Source organism: Mandrillus leucophaeus, unplaced genomic scaffold (assembly GCF_000951045.1).
Source record: "Mandrillus leucophaeus isolate KB7577 unplaced genomic scaffold, Mleu.le_1.0 Scaffold114, whole genome shotgun sequence".
Classification (NCBI taxonomy): Eukaryota; Metazoa; Chordata; class Mammalia; order Primates; family Cercopithecidae; genus Mandrillus; species Mandrillus leucophaeus.
The window spans coordinates 5,139,802-5,159,656 of record NW_012099654.1 but is presented as its reverse complement, the minus strand read 5'-3'; the positions used below and the strand labels follow the sequence as shown (position 1 = coordinate 5,159,656).

The 19,855-nt window shown below is 38.6% G+C and overlaps 1 protein-coding gene across 2 annotated transcripts; it reads right to left on the bottom strand.

The window, feature by feature from the left end:
* Positions 1-6,423: 6,423 nt before the first annotated feature.
* ANKRA2 (ankyrin repeat, family A (RFXANK-like), 2) lies at positions 6,424-19,833 on the bottom strand. Of its 2 annotated transcripts, none has more exons than XM_011996737.1 (9): positions 19,273-19,833; positions 16,729-17,121; positions 15,260-15,418; positions 11,779-11,844; positions 9,641-9,738; positions 9,014-9,139; positions 8,475-8,541; positions 7,490-7,570; positions 6,424-6,936 (listed from the first exon to the last, which is right to left on the bottom strand). In XM_011996737.1, the coding sequence occupies exons 2-9, from the start codon at positions 17,015-17,017 to the stop codon at positions 6,881-6,883; spliced, it is 942 nt and encodes a 313-aa protein (XP_011852127.1). In that variant the 5' UTR covers positions 17,018-17,121; positions 19,273-19,833; the 3' UTR covers positions 6,424-6,880. The 2 variants fall into 2 exon arrangements, with proteins under 2 accessions (XP_011852127.1, XP_011852118.1); XM_011996728.1 differs by having other exon boundaries at positions 19,278-19,833.
* Between the last annotated feature and the right edge of the window lie 22 nt (positions 19,834-19,855).

Sequence of the window (19,855 nt, the reverse complement as noted above, 5' to 3'; positions counted from 1 at the left end):
GGAGGAGGGGTTACCTGGCCTTGTGGATAGACACTGTGAGCTGGCATGAGTCCTGGAAGGGCGGTGCTTCAGTCAACACCCGTGTCTGATGTTCAAGGAAATCCTAGAACAAAGGAATCACAAGACAAGCTCTTAAGTGTTTGTTGGTACAAACTGCTGTACTGGATGTTCAGGACTCCTTATTATCCAGAAGATAAACAAGGGAAGCAAACAGTCACGTGGCATACAAAGTGGGCTCTCTTTCACATGCATATTCATCAAGGACGCTCAACCACAACAAGCAATTCACTGAGTGACAGAAGGTAAATTAGTAACTCACAGTTAAGATTACTGTTTCAGAATTTCTTATTTTGTCATATAGGCTTAAAAGGCAACATGTTCATCTTTACAAAAGCATTGTAGCAGGTACCAACAGGCCAGAGACAAAGGATAAATGACTAAGTTCTTTCATACACAGGACGGCAATGCAAGAGGCAAGTGTGAGAATGTGGCTTGTCCACCTGCCAGGAGATAATCGCCCCTAGAGCAGGGGTTCCCAGCCTTGATGTACATTAGAATCAACTGAGAAAAGATTGTAAGTCTCCATGTGGCAGCCCAGGCTGATTAAATCAGACCCTCTGGAGATGAGGCCTGGCTTCAGTATTTTCAAACCTCTCCAGATGATTCCACTGAACATCCTAGGCAGAGAACCAATTCCCCTTGGAGTGAAACTTTCTTGCACCACTGTAAGGTCTTCAGTCCTCTCATTCTCAGGAGATAGAGGCTTCTTTTTTTTTTTTTTTTTTTTGAGACGGAGTCTTGCTGTGTCGCCGGGGCTGGAGTGCAGTGGCCGGATCTCAGCTCACTGCAAGCTCCGCCTCCCGGGTTCACGCCATTCTCCTGCCTCAGCCTCCCGTGTAGCTGGGACTACAGGCGCCCGCCACCTCGCCCGGCTAGTTTGTTATATTTTTTTAATAGAGACGGGGTTTCACCATGTTAGCCAGGATGGTCTCGATCTCCTGACCTCGTGATCCGCCCGTCTCGGCCTCCCAAAGTGCTGGGATTACAGGCTTGAGCCACCGCGCCCGGCCAAGATAGAGGCTTCTGTTGAATCAATTGATGTTGATACAGCAGCACGATTAGCATAGGAGAAACCTGTTATAGGCATATTACAAGTGCAAACATACCTTGGTTAACACATGACATTTTTAACTTGTCCCCAGGATGTATGGGTTGAGGGGAGATCATTCTGAGTAGGGCAGGGAACCATGCTGTGTTGGTCTCCAGTGTCCCCAGGGCCCAGCCCAGTCTCTAGCCCCGAGTACATGCTCCATAAACGTTTGCTGAAGGATTGGATGACTTTAAGAGGAAATTTCCTTTTTCCTACATTAAGCTTTTGCAGAAGAGATGGTGAACAGGTCAACGGAGCCCCAAGAAAGTATTTATAATGCTTTCCATAAATTGATTGTGGGAGATGTAATATATCCAATTATAACATCCTCATGGATGTGAAGAGGGGAAATAACAAACACCTAAAAATTTAACGCGCTTTACATTTTTTAAACAAAGTAACATGAGTGAATCTGTCACTTTGGAGAACAACTAACATTTGGAACCTGTCAAATTGAGAACAATTTCACTGAATTTATGAATAAAAAATAAAACGTGGGCAAACGTATCATACAGTGGCCTGAACTCTACAGAGAGGAGAACTCAGTAGGCAATGACTGTGCAACATTTGATTTCCAGTGTAATAATTATGAATCTGATTTGAATTTCAATTCCATAGAGCATAAAATCCCCAGCAATAGTTTCTTGCTTCCAGATAGCAACATGGCATAAAGCATGTGGACTGCATTCCTGTGCATGCCAATTGGTATCACATGGCTCTTACTCCAATAGGAAGGACTTTACTATCTGAAGAGGAAAATAAATGTATGCAAAAGACAGAATAAACCTTCGAAGTTTACTTTAATCAAAGAATAGTTACACAATTCTCTTTGCAACGTACCTCTTTTCTTAAATGGTTGTATTTCCTGTTTAAATGCACACTCAAAAATATTTCAATCATGCTATAGTTCTTTTTCGTATATTTAGTGTTATTATTATTATTATTATTTTTATTTATTTATTTTTTGAGACGGAGTCTCCCTCTGTCGCCCAGGCTGGAGTGCAGTGGCAGGATCTCTGCTCACTGCAAGCTCCGCCTCCCGGGTTCACGCCATTTTCCTGCCTCAGCCTCCCGACTAGCTGGGACCACAGGCGCCTGCCACCGCGCCCGGCTAATTTTTTTGTATTTTTAGTAGAGACGGGGTTTCACCATGTTAGCCAGGGTGGTCTTGATCTCCTGACCTCGTGATCTGCCCGCCTCGGCCTCCCAAAGTGCTGGGATTACAGGCGTGAGCCACCACGCCCAGCCTCTTTAGTGTTATTTTTATTATAAAACCAACACACACATATGGTAAAAGTTTCTAGACAAGAAAAAATGTAGAAAGTTACTGCTACCAGTTTGAATTTTACTAGTAGTATCTACCACAAAGAAGTAAGGTGATAACTTTTAAAGCTCTCAGTAGGTATGTAAATATGAGAACTGGTCACAGAAAATATTAAAGAGTAAACCAACAATTAATTAATTTAAGAATTTTACAATAGCCAGAGTCTGTCCTGTCCTTCATTCTTTTTTTTTCAAAAGGTCGATTCTCACTCTGTCACCTGGGCTGGAGTGCAGTGGCGTGGTCACAATTCACTGCAGCTTTGAACTCCCGGGCTCAAGTGATCCTTCCACCTCTGCCTCCCAAGTGGCTGGGACTACAGGCGTGTGCTACCACACTCAGCTACTTTTTTTTTTTTTAGTTTTTGTAGAGACAGGGTCTTTCTATGTTGTCCAGGCTGGATTTGAACTCTTGACCACAAGTGATCTCCCACCTCAGCCTCCGAAAGTGCTAGGATTACAGGTGTGAGCCAGTGCACCTGGCCTTATTCTATTTTTATTTAGTTTATAACTCTCATATTTGTAAACGTTTTATTCATTACACAATAAGTCACTTAACAGCTATGAATACAATGCCACTCAATAGAAATATTAATATTCAATGATATAACGTGCACAAAACATTTAGATATGTGTAGTGTATGTATATGTATCCAACTGGTTATAAGCAGTTTGTTCTAACAAAAGAATTTCAAGTTTTAACTTTTTGTACATATAAAGATAAAAAGGTATGATAATGAGATCTTAAAAGAGTATTTCCTAAAAATTAGGAGGCTAACTTATATTTTAGAGAAAATTTCAAAGCTAAAAACTTTTAAAATCTTTACCATATAATGACTAAAAATCATCCTTTATAATTTCCCTAAAAATATATACATGTGTCTAAGCTGTTGGCATGCTTTTGTAAAGATCAAGAATATTAAAAATATTAACCTTTTCACTCAGATTTGCAGCTTGTAGCTTCTTTTGCAGTAAGTAACTCTCCAGTGAATTTCGTCATCTAGTCAGCGAATGATGTAAGAAAAGTGTTGTCACCAACACTTCAGGACGCCTATGTTACTATACCTCTCAGGTCATGAAAGAAAGGAGATTAATTACAAGGGTGATTACCTTAATCCCAGCTGGCTTTCACTGAAGTAGTTAAAGGTCATGGTGACATGTCCTTCCATGTCATAAGGCACAAAGGCTGCCCAAAGACACTATCTAGAAAAATGTAATTTGATTCAGTCTTTATTATTTTTTGTTTTTGTTTTTGTCTTGTTTTGTTTTTTTTTGAGACGGTCTTACTCTGTCATCCAGGCTAGAATGCAGTGGCGCAGTCTCGACTCACTGCAACCTTTGTCTCTTAGGTTCGATTGATTCTCCTGCCTCAGCCTTCCGAGGATTGTAGCTGGGATTGTAGGCGTGCGCCACCATGCCTGGCTAATTTTTGTATTTTTAGTAGAGACAGGCTTTTGCCATGTTGGCCAGGCTGGTCTCGAACTCCTGACCTCAAGTGATCCACCTGCCTCAGCTTCCCAAAGTGCTGGAATTACTGGCATGAGCCACCGCGCCTGGCCCTGTCTTTACTATTTATTCAAGTTCTTAGAATTAGTGAAGTCGCATGTTAATTTGAAGATTTTTGTCTGGTAAAGAAGCAAATGATTTATTTTGCCCCCAAATGGTAATTTGTGTCCCTGTTGAACAGTAGCTAGGTTTGTATGCAATCCAGTAATCTTATCTTAATGTTGCCAAGAATTACCCAGCTTCTCAAATGCTCTTGGAGTCAGTTGTCATTTTATTGTTTTCCTCATTAATTAATGAGTTGAATAAAGTCCTTGTCACATGTTTATGTGTAAGAGAGAGTCATGTCTTGTGACCTTTTGGAAATTACATGTGATCATTTTTGAAGGTCATGTACTGAGATGTTCGAGAGGATTAGCCTGGTGGAGCCCAAGACACTGATTTGCCTACTCATCTTTTCTTGACCTCTGAAGTGAATCCTGGGTGGCGACAGAACTTGAACTTTTCTGACTCTCTAGTTCTTTTGCCCTTTCTGATTTTATGTATTCATATTTGTTTTTGTTTCTGGTTTGTACACCTTCAGTAACTTATTCCCTATTGGTAGCAACAAAACAATGATTGGGGACCTGCTTTTGTGGTCTATTTGGTTATCTCAGTTGGATGAATAAGGGAGACCTGTTCTTTGTTGGGTGAGATTTGACAGAGAATTCGATTTATTGGTCTTTTTTTGTTTCTGTTTTGTTATGTTAATCTGTTTGTTTATAAGCAACCTTAAAGCAACCAAGAATTACTTGCTATGTTAGTCAGGCTTCTCCAGAGAGACAGAACCGGTAGGATACATGGAAGGGCATTTATTAGGAGAAAATGGCTCACACAATCACAGAGGTGGAGAAGTCCCACCACATGCTGACTGCAAGCTGGAGAAGCAGAGAAGCTGGCAGCGTGGCTCAGTCCAAGTCTGAAGCCTCAGAACGATGGAAGCCGACGGTGCAGTCCCCAGCCAGGCCTGAGAATTCTGAGATCTGCTGATTGTCAATCTTGAGTCACACTGGGGTGAAATGGTTATGCTAGTCAATTCTGGCCGAGATTGTTTCGTTGCTCTTCAGTGGGGAAAGCACTTGCAAGCAATACTCAAAGTGATGTGCCCAAATAGATCACTGGATTTTGTTACTGTATAATATGAACAGGAATCAACACCTCATGGATAAGTACCACTAGTAATAAAAGGAACCAAATGGAAGGGTAAATGGTTTTAGGTTAACGCACCAAGAGTACTAGAAAATCAATTTAAAGTGTATGTCTTACAGACAGTGGGTGAAACATTAGTACTATTTTCACATATTATTTATTTATTTAGAGTCTCACTCTGTCACCCAGGCTGGAGTGCAGTGGTACAATCTTGACTCACTGCAATCTGTCTCCTGGGTTCAAGCAATTCTCCTGCCTCAGCCTCTTGCGTAGCTGGGATTACAGGCATGTGCCACCACACCCAGCTAATTTTTGTATTTTTAGTAGAGATGGGGCTACACCATGTTGGCCAGGCTGGTCTCGAACACCCGACCTCAAGTGATCTGCCCACCTTGACCTCCCAAAGTGTCAGGCTTACAGGTGTGCACCACCACACCCGGCCTCACATATTATTTAGATTTGCATTTGGTGTAAACATCTATTGTTTTTCTTTCCCCCCTGCTTCTCCTTTAGGTAACCTTTGCCTGCCACATTCCCTGTGGTCTGGGGGCAATGCTGGATGTTGTTAATCAGTCACCCCTTCTCCCCCAACTCAGCGGTACATTTATATGCCATGCTTAACAAAGTTCTGCCTCCTGGGAATGTAAATCCTGAGCAGAATGACAAACAAGGGGTTTAAAGCTAAACATCATAGTAACAGCATCCGAAATGCCTGGCCATGGTTTCCTGACCGAGATCCTTAGCTGCCTTTCATTCCTTGGGACTGCCTGCTTCTTCAGCTTTCCCTTCCATTCTGTATCCTTCCATTCTGTTTAGATTAGCTAGATCAAGTTTATGTGGCTTATAACCAAGTACCATAACTGACAAAACATCTATTTTCCAGGTGAAGTGATTTAAGTCAAGTCCTATACTCAGTGGTCAAATCAACTTCTAACCCACGGCTCGCTCTTCATGGCTTCTGTGAAACACGGATTTATAGTGCTCCCTTTGTGCCATTAGAGAATATCTCACTTGTACTGAAGAACTGACTTCTCTTCACAGAGGTCTTTTCCTACTGAAAAACTTCCTTAAAAGAGAAAAATATTCTAAATATACTTCTAGAAATGACAGTAAGTCTTTGTTGATTGACTTAGATTCAGTTTATTTTAATTACATATATTGTTTGATCTAATGAAGTGTTACGGCAGGACAGAAGGGTGAAATTAAAAATCCTAAAGAAATCTCTAATAATCTCGTATACTTAAAAAAAGTATTATGCAAACTGACAGAAAAAGTATTTTATTTATAATATCATTTTGTAAACAATCACACTGTGCACTTTTTAATTCAACAATAAGAACAATTTTTTTCTAGGGATTTATAACAAACCCTATATAAAGTGAATGACTTAATACATGAGTGAAGATGACTAGGGTAGAATAATTTCTGAAAATGTCAAATTACAGCACTTGATACAAAGACCGATGATAACTATCTGTACCATAAAAATTTACATGCCATGAAACATTAATTTATAATTTTAAATATACAGTAAAACATAGTTATAAAAAGGGTATTAAATTTATTATAAACCAGTGAATTACTCAGAGAAATATTTATTAAAACCTACTAAAAACCAGTAAATATTGCAACTGAGGTAAAAATTTATAAGTAAACAAAACTATCACTTATAAGGACCAAGAAGTAAACAAAAGGGCAGACATTTTCTGATGAATGTGTCTACTCCTTGATATTTTGAAGCAGCTTCAACAAATGTGACTCAATAACCTGTTGAACTAGAACAGATAGGTAATCAAGATTACAGCACACTGACTATAAATTTCTTAAAAAACTATCAAATTTAACTTATCCCCAATCTTTTCCTAAAATAAAGTTATTTCTAAGCAGGATACATGCATAGTCTGAGGGCGATAATACAATGCAAAACTTTAAAAAACTTGGGAAACTTAGTCTGTCCCTAAGGAACTGTCCAAGTTACTGGACGTTGTATCTTGGTTTCTGTATTTCTGAAACTGAAGGAGAGTCCAGAATACACGGTTATCCTAAGGTTGCCCTATAAATGGTTTGCTATCAAAATATGAAATAAATCTTACAAACATGTATGCACTTATCCTCCGGTAACTAAGTATTTGAGTTGGTGAAAAGTATAGTAACAAACTTATTTCTAGACTTTATAGGAATTTGTGGACTTTTCCCAAAGTTAAAAGTGTATGTCAGGAGTTGGGATAACACGTTTTAGGATTACAGTGATGAAGATGGTTTGGAGTACTGGCTTATACTATTTACAGAGCTTTACTAAGATGAGACACAAGAGTTCGACATACTTACCACTTCTATAGCCCAGGGCTACAGCTAGATCCATAGAATTATATCCAGAGTCAGTTTCAATTGTTGGGTCAGCCCCACTTTCTATACCAAAATAGAAAAATCTACATAAATGAAATGAAAATGCAGATATGTTTGTCTATTATTGGCTCATGTAGAAATAGTTTGGAGAATGTTTTTAGGATAGTCTGACAAAGTACAGAATGCATGGGGTACTCAGAATTTATTTTAGTGGATTGGAGGGAAGACACTTCAAACAAACAGCATCCTCTGGAGTAGCTGAAACGCATACACAGTTAAAGATAAAGCTCATCTGCACTCCAGCCTGGGCAACAGAGTGAGACTCCGTCTCAAAAAGAAAAAAAAAAAAAAGATAAAGCTCATGCGTAAGGACACTGTAGAAAGAAAACAATAGTGAATTCATTTTCTTTTCTTCTTTTTTTTTTTCCCCTGACAGAGCCTTGCTCCATCGCCCAGGCTGGAATGCCGCGGTGCAGTGTCGGCTCATTGCAACCTCTGCCCCTGGGGTTCAAGCGATCCTCCTGCCTTAGCATCCTGAGTAGCTGGGATTACAGGCGCCCACCTGCCTGGCTAATTTTTATATTTTTTGTAGAGATGGGGTTTCACCATGTTGGCCAGACTGGTTTGAACTCCTGACCTCAAGTAATCCACCCACCTTGGCCTCCCAAAGTGTGGGATTACAGGCATGAGCCACTGTGCCCGGCCACATAGTGGATTCACATGTGACCCCCCAAATGAAAGCAACAAGGACAAAAGGTCCAATTGCAAGTGTGGTATGTGATGGAGCTGCTTCTCACATGGGCAACTTTATGGTAGCAGGTGCTCTAGGGGTGAAGAGCAGCAAGATTCATGTATTTAACAATAGTTAATGATTCTCCTGAGTAGCACCAGGGGAGGCCAGGTTGAAAAAATAAAATCAAGTCCTCACATGGCATTTTCTAAATAGTATTCACTTTCATCTGCTTACCTAAGAGCATCTTTACACATTTCACATGATTTCCATGTACAGCATAAAGCAGAGGTGTTCCTCCATTCTGCAAAACAAAAAGGCAATTCAGAGTTTTTCAGGGTGAGCAAGACTCAAGTAATTTAATGCTGCTGTGAGAAGTTTTACTAGAATTGGACATACAATCATTTAAAGTAATTTTAATATTTTGTGAAGGATACTTAAATCAGAACTAATAATTGAGTCTGTGATATTCACTTTTTCTTCTAGGTATTTAGCTAATTAATTATTCTTCTTTATTTATTCTTTGATTTATTTTTTAGAAACAGGGTCTGTGTCACCCAGGCTGGAGTGCAGTGGTGCAATCATAGCTCACTGCAGCCTCAAACTTCTGGGCTCCAGCCATCCTCCTGCTTCAGCCTCCCAAGCAGCTGGGACTACAGGTGTACACCACCACGCCCAGTCTATTTCTTCTTTAATAAAACTTACTGCATCTCTCCTGAACCAAACAAATTCTAAAACTTGTTAGAGTAATTTTAAATGTAGTATCACAAACTTACCCAATCATATTCATTTACATCAACTCCACAATCAAGCAGCATTTTGACAATATCTGTGTAGCCTTTACTACAGGCCAACGACAGTGCACTTTCTCGACCTTTTCCTAAAAGTTGGGGATCAGCACCCTGATATGGGAAGTAGAGATAAAAGACTTCTCAATTAAACAAGAATATTGTTATCCTTGTCTACAATAATTATAGTAAAACACTAGGCCTGGTAATGTTCTGGGCTTAATATAGAAATAATGAAAACTTTTACTCATGGATGCTTTTATTGAGATTGCCTGGATGCCTTCCTTCCTCTGTCCTGTATCAATCCTAATTATCCTTTCATTCTGGAGTTAAGTCACAGCTCCTCCATGAAGCCCTCTCCTTCAAAGCTGACAGTACTTCTGTTCCCGTGGGACTTAGAGAGGTCTGGGCATTAAATTATTTCTTACTGTTGCATGTATGATTAGTCTTGCCTTCCCAACTAGATCCAAGTTCCACGAGAATATGAAAAGCATTAAACTTTTTTTGGTAGCCTCTACCATTATACCTAGCTGGCTGGATATATAAAAACTCTACTAATGACTTAACTGAACTTAAGTAACTATACATATACATTTTCTGAGGCATTTTCCTTACATTCTGAAGTAGGAACTCTACCACAGCTATTTGCCCGTGTGCTGCAGCCCACATCAGAGGAGTAAATCCTTCTTCATCCGTGTGATTGATAACATTTTCTATTTAAAAGAAAAGCAATTTTTGTGATCTAATTTAACAACCACATCTTAATATCACTATGAAAAACTGGCATTCCGAAGAGTTGATTATAATACTTAACAAAGTTCACTTTTTGCTGACTTTTGATTGGTGTCCTATTGCATGTTGTTGTAATTTGTAGTCTGAATGTATTAAAATATGCCTCAGTGTACATAGCCGGGTTCAGATAACATATTACTTAAAGTACAAACTACCAGACATGACATAATGCCAGGTACAAGGCAGTCAAAAGAATACTGGTCTCAGAATCAGGAGACCAGAGTTTGAATTCTGGCTCTGTCACTTTCTAGCCATGTGACCCTGGGCAAGACACTTAATTTCTTCAATATACAGAATTCCTTGCTTACCTCGACGTACAGTTGGGAGGATCATAATAAAAATGAGATTATATGATAGCCCTCAGCATTACAGAAATACATAAACTTACTGAATCTTATTAAAGCTATCTTCTACTCCACAGCTAACATTGCTGCCTGTGAATTTCTCTCATTCTTGTGGTTTGCTAACACGATGTTATGTGGATGACAGATAATATAATGTGAATGAAGAATAGTCTCAAATACAGTACCATGCAATTCTACCTTGAACCCCATTTTCTTCCCTAGATTGTCTACTAGTTATTAAGTCCACAGTCTTGTCTCTAAATTTATTTAGTAGATTGAAGAAGCCTCCAAATATTCATAAACAAACAGAAATATAATGATTAAGTCTTTCTTATAAAAATGATGTGATTAAGCAAAATAAAACTCTTTGATCAGACTCCCTGTATTCAATAAACAGTTTTGGGACAACTGGCTAACTTTTAAAGCATGAAAATAAAAATACAGCTCAATCTTTACTTCATTACAACAAAACATATTCCATGTGAGTTAAAGATTGAAATGTAAAAAGGAAGCCCCAGAAGTTCTAGAATAAGGAATGAGTGAATTTATTTATAATCTTAAAATGGGAAATCCTTTCTAAGCAAGATATAAAATCCAGAAGTCACAAAGAAGAAAATAAATTTATGACTTACAAATGTTATGCTTTCAGAACTTCATAAAGGAAGTCAAAGGAAAAATGACAAGCTGGGGAACAATATATGCAACATAAACAACAACAAAAAGCTAATTTCCTTAATTTAGAGTTTACATACCAGTATATAGCAGGCAGTTCACACACAAAAAATTCCAGTAGACCATAACTTAAAAAATGTAAATGAAACTACTCTGAGATGCCATTTTTCACCCATCAGATTAGCAAAATTTGGAGTCTGCTAATATCCTATATCAGTGAGGGCATGGGGAAACAGAAACTCTAGCTCTGGTGTAAGGACACACATCTGGTTTTAGATATATATGTTATATATTTACATATATAAGTTGTATGTGTATATATGCATGTATATATGCATATATATGTATATATGTATATATGTATGTATGTATATATATACACACATACACACACACCCTTTGACTCAGCAAATCTACTTGTGGGAATCTGCCCTATAGATATACTTTAAGTTTTAAGTATAAACCTAAAACTTAAGGGGGGGGCAGTTAAAACAAATAACATAGAACATATACATGCAATACAATGCACACTTACGGAACTAGAAAAACAATAAAACAGGTCTTTAATATGTGCTTATATAGAAAGCTCTCCACAGTATTCAGTGTAAAATGGTGCAATGTAGTGCATATTTTGCCTTTTGTGTAAGTAACAAGCACATCCACATTCTCACACATAACCTGAAACACAAATAGAAATGTTTTCCATAAAAATTTTCTGAAAATGTAAGAAACTTATAATGTTTGCTTTTGGGGAAAAGGCAAGGGTGGTAAAGGAACTTTTACATTTTATATTCCTTTTTTTTTTTTTACTATCCATTGGGTTATCTGCCTGGTGAGTTTATGTAACTATTTGTTTTTGTCTTTATACTTTCTTATATTAAAATAAAATAACAAATCTAATAAATCCTACTGAATTTGTTTAAATATTTTTAAATAGGCTATTACCTTGTTCGATACGAGTAGCCAGATACAGCATCTCTCCCTGAGCAGCCAACTGGTGAACAGACAAAGCTGAAACAGTACAGAAAATACTTCATGCATTATCTATAGGGTACACTTGCATCATCCCAGGGTTCATGTTTGTGTCACAATTTTCTTTTCCAAAACAAAAACTATAATTTTACTGTTTTAAAAATATAACTTAAAATGTATCCTAAAATTAAGGCTGGGCACAGTCGCTCATGCCTGTAATCCCAGCACCTTGGTAGGCAGAGGCAGGTGGATCCCTTGAGGTCAGGAGTTTGAGACCAGCCTGGCCAATGTGGCAAAACCCTGTCTCTACAAAAAATACAAAAATTAGCTAGGCGTGATGGCGCACGCCTATAATCCCAGCTACTTGGGAGGCTGAGGCGGGGGGAATCACTTGAATCAGGGAGGCAGAGGTTGCAGTGAACTGAGATTGCGCCACTGCACTCCAGTCTGGGTGACAGAAAAAAAAAAAGTATCCTAAAATTACAAGTACTCATTCTGTATCTTAGAATTGATTCATATTCACTTAAGGTAATTTTGATATCTACAATTTTATTTTTATGAGACAAGATTTCGTCATGTTGCTCAGGTTGGCCTTGAACTCCAGGACTCAAGCGGATCCTCCCACCTTGACCTCCCAAAGTGCTGGGATTACAGGCATGAGCCCCCATGCCTCGGCCTTTTTAAAAAATCTACAAATTGTTATTATCAATGAAATCTATTCTGAAGAAATGGCTTAGGTATTTAATTTTTAAAATGCTATTTCTGTATCCAAACTTATGAGGAAGATGGGTCTAAAAGACAGGAAGACACTTTTTGTCTTTTTATTGACTGACCCCATTGTGGTCTTAAATATTTTTATTTCAAGATTCTATGGGGTTTTCTTTTTACAAGGAATGAGGTCATAAATGAAAAACAGGCTTGAAAGTAAATTTATTTATTTATTTTGAGACAGGGTCTCAATTTGTCACCCATCCTCAACCTCCTGTGCTCAAGTGATCTTCCTGCCTCATGCCCCTAAATAGCTGGAACTACAGGTGGATGCCACCATGTCTGGGTAATTTTCATATTTTTTGTAGAGACAGGGTTTTGCCATGTTGCCCAGGTCTTCAACTCCTGAGCTCAAGCAATCCGCCAGCCTCAGCCTCCCAAAATGCTAGGGTTATAGGCATTAGCCACTGCGCCTGGCCTGAGAATAAATTCTTGAGTGTAGGCCCAGCTGTGGCTGATTAGCTATGTGATCTTGGGTAACTTTAAACATTTTTGTCTGTAATGTGGGATGTAAATCAAATGATCTTAGGTATTTGTTTTTAGCTCAAAAATTCTATGGTGGATTATTTTAAGACAACTTCTTTAAAGACAATGCCAAATAGGGAGAATTCTCCTTAAAAATTAGTAGCATTTGATCATTGACTTCAATGATACGATTGGATGGCCTTACTACAGAAAGAAAAGCAACTGGTGTCCTATGCAAATTTATGTAAGTAAACCAGAAATGGCCAACAGTGGGGTGAGAGTCCTACGGGAAGATTCTTCCTAGCTCAACTGTTACAGTATGTGACTCAGAAATCAGGAGGGATTTAGTGTTTCCAAAGAAAAGACAGATTTTGTCATGCTTTAGAATATAGATATATTTATATTACATTCTCAAATACAGTGACTAACATATATACAGTTAAATACTAACACAAATAGTTGTTTTTCTCTTTTTAACATACTTATGCTACATAGAATATTTTTGTAGTTTCAATAGAAAAACTTTACTTCCTCTAGAATGACTCTACATTTAAAAAGCTGTAGATTCAAGGTATTAAAAGAGGTGGTTTCATATTCATATTATATTCAAATTCAAAATTACAGCGCAAATCACTCAGCTTTTACTACAAAATCATTTATTGATCAGTGATCTGGTTTATAAGTAAAATGTGAAGCCTTGAACTCCAAGAACATGAAAACACTGACTATATTTTAATTTCAAAGGGCTCCGAATTATTATCTTTAATCTCATTATTAACTCATTTCTATAGTAAAACTTTTAAGTTTTCATAATATTTTAATCTGTATTTGCTCTCTCAACAGAGAAATATAACACATGAACTGTTTATTTATTATTGATTGATTGGAATCAGGGTCTCACTCTGCTGCTCAGGCTGGGGTGCAGTGGCGTGATCACAGCTCATTGCAGCCTTGACCTCCTGGGCTCAAGTGATCCTCCTGCCTTAGGCTCTTGAGTATCTGGGACTACAGGTGCATGCCACCACACCTGGCTAATTTAAAAAATTTTTTTTGGTAGAGATGGCGTCTTGTTATGTTGCTTAGGCTGGTCTTGAACTCCTGAGCTCAAGTAATCCTACTTCAGTATCCCAAAGTGCTGGGATTATAGGTGTGACCCACTGTGTCTAGCCCCACGTGAAATATTAAAAAATGTAATAATATATGAAAAAGTTTTCAATTGCTAAAACTACCAGGATATCACTTAAGCTTTCAAAAAACTTAAGGATAATGCATTTATTTATTTATTTTTAATTGACAATAATTGTGTATATCTATGGAGTACAAAGGGGTATTTTAATATATGTTTATATTGTGGAATGATTAAAGCCAATTAACAAATCTATCACCTCATATACTTACTTTTTTGTGGTGAAAACATTTAAAATTTACTCTTTTAGCAATTTTGAAAAATATAATGCATTATTATTTTTTATTTTTATTTTTCTGAGACATGGTTTCACTCTGTCACCCAGGCTGGAGTACAACGGTGCAATCTCAGCTCATTGCAACCTCCTCCTCTCAGGTTCAAGTGATCCTCTCACCTCAGCCTCTCAAGTAGCTGGGAACACAGGCATGCACCACCACACCTGGCTATTTTTAAAAATTTTTGCGTTTTTTATTTTTTGTATTTTTAGTTTGTGTTGCCCTGGCCGGTCTCGAATTCCTGAGCTCAAGCGATCCACCAGCCTTGGCCTCCCAAAGTGTTGGGATTACAGGTGTAAGCCACCATACCCAGCCTTCACTGCACTATATTTATTATAGTCACCATTGTGCACAATACGTCATTAAGTAGTCCTCCTGTCTAGCTAAAACTTTGTATCCTTTGATCAATATCTCTACCCTTTCAGCATCTACTCACCTCTCCCAGCCTCTGGTAAACACCAGTTTACTGTGTACTTCCACTGAGTTCTACTTTTCCAGATGTCCCATATAGTGAGATCATGTGGTATTTGTCTTTCTACGCCTGACTTATTTCACTTAGCATAATGTCCTCCAGGTTCATCCATGTGTCACTAAGTGACAGAATTTCCTTCTTTTTTAAGGTTGAATAGTATTCCATTGTGTAGTATAATACATTTTCTTTATCCAAAGAATATGCATTTAATGAAAATAATGTTTTAAAGTCAAATTCTTGAAAGTATTATATTAAGAATATAGTAATACATCAGTGGCAAATACTTACAATTTGCTAACAGAGGTGTGGTAGAGACCTCATTTCCTCTGTGTTTGTTGGTTAAAGTAGTTGACTGTTTTATGGGTGAGAAATGCTTTGTTGTAGATGGGGTGTAGACATGCCTTACTTGAATTCCCGGAGAAGGAGATGTATGGATATTGCATTCAGCTAAGTAAAAAACAAATGTAAACACATTAAAAGCATTTCAATAAGAGTTCTATGTCAATGGCTACATTTAAAAAGAAATACATGAGGTATAATAGCTTCAATTAAACTATTTATCAAGTGATACTAAATTGTTTTTATCATAGAAAGTCCATACTTCCTTGTTTGCATAGTGGCGAGTTAATCTAGGCTGCGCATGGTGCTCAAGCCTGTAATTCCATCACTTTGGGAGGCCAAGGCAGGTGGATCACCTGAGGTCAGGAGTTCGAGACCAGCCTGGCCGACATGGTGAAACCCCATCTCTACTAAAAATACAAAAAATTAGCTGGGCATGGTGGTACACACCTGTAATCCCAGCTACTTGGGAGGCTGAGGCAGGAGAATTGCTTGAACCCAGGAGGTGGAGGTTGCAGTGACCCAAGATCTCGCCACTGCACTCCAGCCTGGGCAACAGAGCGAGACTTCCACTCAAAAAAAAAATAAATAAATAAAAAAATAAAAAAGGCTGTACTGTACTACCACAGTGAAAGTTCTGGAAAAAAATATTAATTTTGAGTGATGTTATCCTAAGAGAATAGTTTTATTATTCAGGGTATCATTATAAAAGCAAATCTAGGGCATGATGACAGACTTCCATGCATTAAAGCATAGAAAGTGAATGCACATTAAATATTCATAGAACAGGAATATTCAGGAAGGGATATTACACTAATTCATTTTTAAAAGGAACACGAATTTTTTTTCTTATGATTTTATTTTTTGAGACAGAGTCTCACTCTGTTGCCCAGGCTGGAGTGCAGTGGCATAATCTCAGCTCACTGCAACCACCGCCTCTCTGGTTCAAGCAATTCTCGTGCCTCAGCTTCCTGAGTAGCTGGGATTACAGGTGTCTCCCACCACGCCTGGCTAATTTTTGTATTTTTAGTAGAGACGAGGTTTCACCATGTTGGCTAGGCTGGTCTTGAACTCCTGACCTCAAGTGATTTGCCCGCCTCGGTCTCCCAAAGTGCTGGGATTACAGGCATGAGCCACCATGCCCAGCCCTATGATTTTTAAAGGAACAATAGGGAACTTCATTAGGGAATTTGTAAACAAATATTAAAAAAGAAGTTTTTTAAAAAATCAACATGTACTTCCTTTAAATATTATATAATCTGAAATTATTTTAATTTGGCTTCTATGAGATTCCAGAAAATCATATTAAAAAATGACTTCTAAACTGTCTTCCCAAACTCAAAATTTCATGATTGGGGAAAAAACCCAAATACACAAAAACGAAAACAAATGCAGATATTTATACCATAACTTTCAACCTTTAAATAGGACAGATGCCACCTCCAGGTCAGAGTTAACCTGATCTTGAATATTTTTACTATCTTCTTCATTTAAGGACTTCACAAATCGAGAACACACATTCATATCAAATCGGTTAGGCAATATGAATTTCATTCCCATGGCAACACCCTGAGCTGACCCTTCTTCTGAATTTGGGTCCAGTGGATGTTCTATTTTAATGTCTGGCATGCCAGTTAGGCTGTAAGTGCTGGGACACTCTTCCACTATAAGCTGGGCTCCAATATCCAGATTTGTTGATGTAGCCATGATTTCAACTGTAGTTTCAATAATTAAAACATTTCTTCATGATTTCCTCTTGGTTTTATAAGAGCAGTATCCAGTGTATTCTTGGAATTTGGATATTTAAAAATCTGAAAGAAAAAAATTAGAAAATTAAAAGTATTCTATCAACTTAGGTAAAAATACACAAAATAATCATTTTCAATCAAGTATCGAAACAATGCTCTTGAAAGCACCTACACATAATAGAAAGCATATAATGTTCAGAGGTAGAGAAACCTGAGTATGTATCCAAGCTTTGCCATTAATTAGCTGTGTGACCTGTATAAGTTACTCAATCCCTCTGAGTTTCCGTGTCGTTTATAAAATAGGGATACCACCATTAACCTTACATGGTTCTGGTAAAGACCAAATGAAATACTGGACAGTGACATTCTCACCTCCATCATTAAATTCCAATAAATTTTAGTTACTGTTTCTCCCATTTCCTATATCTGAATATTGCCAAATGGATAAAAGATCAGGCTAACAATGAAAATAAACTTTAACTTCTTACCTAAGGTTAGTTCTTTAATATGCTATGTTTATATAGGTGGCCCTTAGTTTGAATTTAGAAATGATATAATTCATGTTGTATCCAAGTTTATTGGCATTGTTATCTGTAACACCTGTGATTCCTAGACCGTGAAAGACTTTACAAAACTTTGGTTTTCTTGAACTGAAGGTACATTTATCAATTTTTGTTCAGATTAAGCATTAGCAACTTAATGTAGGTTTCATGAAAAATAAAGTAGGGAGATTATGGATTGGCTTTCCAAGATGTATAATTGTCTTAGATACATTATCATTTGGGACAGGAAGGCAATTAATAACATCCAGTTAATTTTTTCACGTTAGGGTTTATTGCCTCTTAGAAGTTTTGAGAGGGTGCAGGGTGTTATAAAATTGGAATTTGAATTAAAAGAAAAATGCATTAGGATCACAGTGGAGCAAGGGTCACCAAACCCTACATTTACAGATAACCACCTTTTACAATTTTAAAAACATTTTCAAAGATTAATCCTTGTAATAATCCTTTGAGTAGGCAGGTCAGATAATCATATGTCCACCTAGGAGAGGAGAAAAAGGAAGCTCATGAATTATGAGGGCTCACTCAGCTCTTCTGACTCCATCACTCTGACCATTAAAATGAGGCAGCACTGAACAAAGCCAAAACCTCCAAGAGAGAGTTGAATAAATAACACATAGTATAGTAAGGAAAAAAAAAAAAAAAAAAAAAAGGCAGGAAGAAGGTTAATACATTTCGGCAAAAAGAAGGAAACCAGAAAAGAAAGTAAGTTCAGAGATTCAAAGGGAGATGGATGTGCAATGCATTAGTCCATGCGTCTTAAAAGGTACTGGACAATCCCAACTGTGTTTCCTGAGGGAAGAACCATCTCCCCCTTTTTCCTATCCAGCAGTTGGCTAAGTGCAACTCCCCTAAGCTGAGTGCCCTGCATATATCTGTATTTTAGCATTTACCATTTTCTTGACCATTTATTTACATAAATCTAAATTGAAAACTCCCCTAGGATGGGGACCACTCTTACCAATCTCTGCACACAAAACAGTACTTGGTCCTACCAGGTGCTCCGTAAATGTCTTCTGATCTTAACTTTAATAATTTTTTCCATACTCTTTTTTCGATTTCTAACATTTGCTGATTAGACCTGGCTTTCCACTCCCAACATTGCTACTAACGAGCTGGGCAATCCTGGACAAATAAATAATACAAGTTTTCTGAAATTCACCTATTATAAAAAGGTGTTGAAATAGGCCTTTCCAATATTCTTTCCAGCTCTAAACAGCTTCCATGTTACAAATCAAGGTTTATAGATGGAATTACAGGTCTCCGAGAGGAGAACAGCAAATGTGCTTAGGGGAAGGGGGTGGGTGGGAAAAGAACTCTTATCTTGGCACAGCAGTCTAATGCGAGGAGAAGCAAAGTGGATTGGTAAGACAAAATTTTGAAGAACAGGAGAGGGAGGCGGGGGTGAGGGAGGCGGGGGATGAGGTAAACACGACTTAGAAGAGGAAGTGGTGAGAAAAAGGGGGTAAGGCAATAGATAGCTAGGTTCACCTCGATCTGTCAGAGCCCAGGGATGAAGGGATAGAGAGTCTAAGGAGATAAAGTGAGCAGCTATGCTAGTTCCTGCGGATGCTAATAACAGGAGCCCCTCGTTTCTTCCTGATTCTGGAATTATCCTACAAGGAGAGGAAGGTGCTATGAAAATAAATGATGCCTCACAGGCTACAGGTGTCCCAGCGTCCCGAGACAGGAGCCCGCTGGAGGGGAGACTCTTGTAGGAAAGGAAGTCCGTTCTGTCGCCACCCGCCAGCTGTGCCCGAAAAGTCCCAGGAAGAAACTCGCTCATCCGCGGCGAGCGGATCCAGGACACGGGGGCTGGAGGCCGACCCGGTGAGAGTGCAGGGTCTCGCGACCACCGACGACAGCAGACAGCGAGTGGAGCCTTCCCATCTGAGGCCAGCTTCAGTACAGGCCTCCAAGCCCGGGCTTGTTTTGGCCGCGACGTCACTTCCGATTTCTTCCTTCGCCTTCTGGCTGAAAAACGTTCTGTGGCAGTGCAGCTGAGATTTTCAGGTTTTGTTTTCTTTGTCTCTCTCTCCTTTTTTTTTATTTTTTTTGCCGCCTTTACGCTCCAAGGCCCATCCTGCCGGAGTGCTACACAGATAGGGTCATTTCAGTTGACGGTTCTGGGTCACCAGAGCAGAGGAAGACCCAATTTCGCCCTCCGGTCACGCCTCCTGCTCCAGATCGCCCCGCCCACCTAACTCTCCTCTGCGCCGCCGGGTTGCGTGAGTATC